The 1,891-nt window shown below is 49.8% G+C and overlaps 1 protein-coding gene across 2 annotated transcripts in view; it reads left to right on the top strand.

Annotated features, from left to right (window-relative positions):
• zdhhc23b (zinc finger DHHC-type palmitoyltransferase 23b) overlaps window positions 1–1,331 on the top strand; it is a 14,210-nt gene extending 12,879 nt beyond the window's left edge. For both annotated transcript variants that reach the window (XM_063206270.1, XM_063206269.1), the window contains exon 5: window positions 141–1,331. In XM_063206270.1, the coding sequence (XP_063062340.1) occupies window positions 141–420 (280 nt within the window). In that variant the 3' untranslated portion in view covers window positions 421–1,331. The remainder of the gene's footprint in view (window positions 1–140) is intronic.
• Window positions 1,332–1,891: the final 560 nt, after the last annotated feature.

Genomic DNA, 1,891 nt, shown 5'->3' with positions numbered 1-1,891 from the left:
GTGTGTATCTTATTAACTCTGTGTGGTGTGTGTGTGTGTCTTATGAACTGTGTATGTGTGTGTGTGTGTGTGTGTGTGTGTGTGTGTGTGTGTGTGTGTGTGTGTGTGTATTATTGACCGTGTTTATGTGTGTGTTTCAGCTCTGCGCTGTGCTTCACCTGTGCCTGGTACAGTACCATCGTCACCTGTGGCCTGTGTCACCTGCTGCTGCTGCAGTTGATCAATGTGAGTGTGAACGTGACGGAGCGCGAGGCGCGCATCGCCCTGAGGGAGCGGAGTGGGAGGAGCCTACTGGGCGGACTGGTCATCGACACGGGGACGTACTCGCACGGCTTCAGGAACAACTGGGCGGAGTTCCTCACCATGCACGAAAAGACAGAGGACAGGGTAGCCTCCCCACCACCAACAGAACTGGTGTGACGAGAAGACTGTTCATGCATGCGTGTGTGCGTCTGTATGCGACAAGTGTGTGACCTGTCATTGATACTGGACTTCAAAGGGCTTCAAGAACTGGCACCACTTCCTTACTATGTACCTACATGTTCCTCACCTTGCACACGGAGGACAGGGCAGCGTCACCACCACCCACCAACAGAGCTGGGGTGACGAGGTGTGCGTGTGTGTGTGTGTGCGCGACTGTGCGTGTGTGTGCGTGTGACTGGTCATCGATACCGGACTTCAAAGGGCTTCAAGAACAACTGGGCTGATTTTCCTCTCCTGATGTGAGAGGAGCGCGTGCATGTGTGTGCGTGCATGTCACCTCTTGGGATGCCTTGGAGAGGCTGATGTGAAAGGACCTCAAGAATCGTGCAGTAGGGTATTCTAAAGCCATATTAGAGCCACCCCCCAACTCCACCCCTCCCTGCCTTTCCCAAACACAGAATGACGTGCTAAAGCCATATTATATCAAAATATAAATTATTTACACCCCCTAAACCTACAATTAAAAGCCATAGATGATAGGCTACTCTACACACTCCTGGTAGTCTTGCGCCCCGCCTTCTTACCTCTGCTCTCTAGTGTTGTGTTGTGCTAAACAGATAAAGCGTCCTTCTCAAAAACAACTTCACTACAGACTTCAGACTTAACACTTTAGACTAGAATTTAGACTACAGACAGTCAGACTCGAGTGATCATATGCATCATATTCCAGATTCAACAGACTAAGAAACTGTTTACACATATGTGGATATTTTTGAAAACAAATTGGTTTTCAGGGATAAAACACAATTGTCACAATGGTTTTATTTTTATTCATATCGTCTTTATACAAGAAATATTTGCATTTTAAAAATATCTGAAAATTTGTAACCAGCTCCTCAGCCATTCAACGAAACACGTGTGTGTGTGTGTGTGTGTGTGTGTGTGTGTGTGTGTGTGTGTGTGTGTGTGTGTGTGTGTGTGTGTGTGTGTGTGTGTGTGTGTGTGTGTGTGTGTGTGTGTGTGTGTGTGTGCGCGCGCGCGCGCGTGCGTGCGTGCGTGCGCGCGCGCGCGCGTGCGTGCGTGCGCGCGCGCGTGTGTGTGTCAGTTCCCTTTAGCTTCAGTAGAGGGCACTGTTGTACCATTTATCCCTTAGCCAGTGCGCATATACACACACACACTCTCTTTCGCTTGCTTGCTTGCTCTCTCTCTGTCTCTCACTCACACACACACACACAAATAAACTTTTCACTGTGCTCAGTGCAGCCAGTAGCAAACAGATTTCCATGAGAGGGTTAAAGGCAGCTGGGTCAGGCAGGGGCTGGTGGACTACATGGATTACAATGACATCACACCTCCACCTCCTCCATTTCTCCACTGCCCACCCACCCCTCCGCATGGATTACAATGACACCACGCACCACCTCCCATCACCTCCACTACCCCCTACTTCCACCCCAATCCCCACTAC

This window comes from Engraulis encrasicolus, chromosome 9, assembly GCF_034702125.1.
Source record: "Engraulis encrasicolus isolate BLACKSEA-1 chromosome 9, IST_EnEncr_1.0, whole genome shotgun sequence".
In the NCBI taxonomy this organism is placed as follows: Eukaryota; Metazoa; Chordata; class Actinopteri; order Clupeiformes; family Engraulidae; genus Engraulis; species Engraulis encrasicolus.
This window is presented reverse-complemented; position numbering and strand designations above follow the sequence as displayed.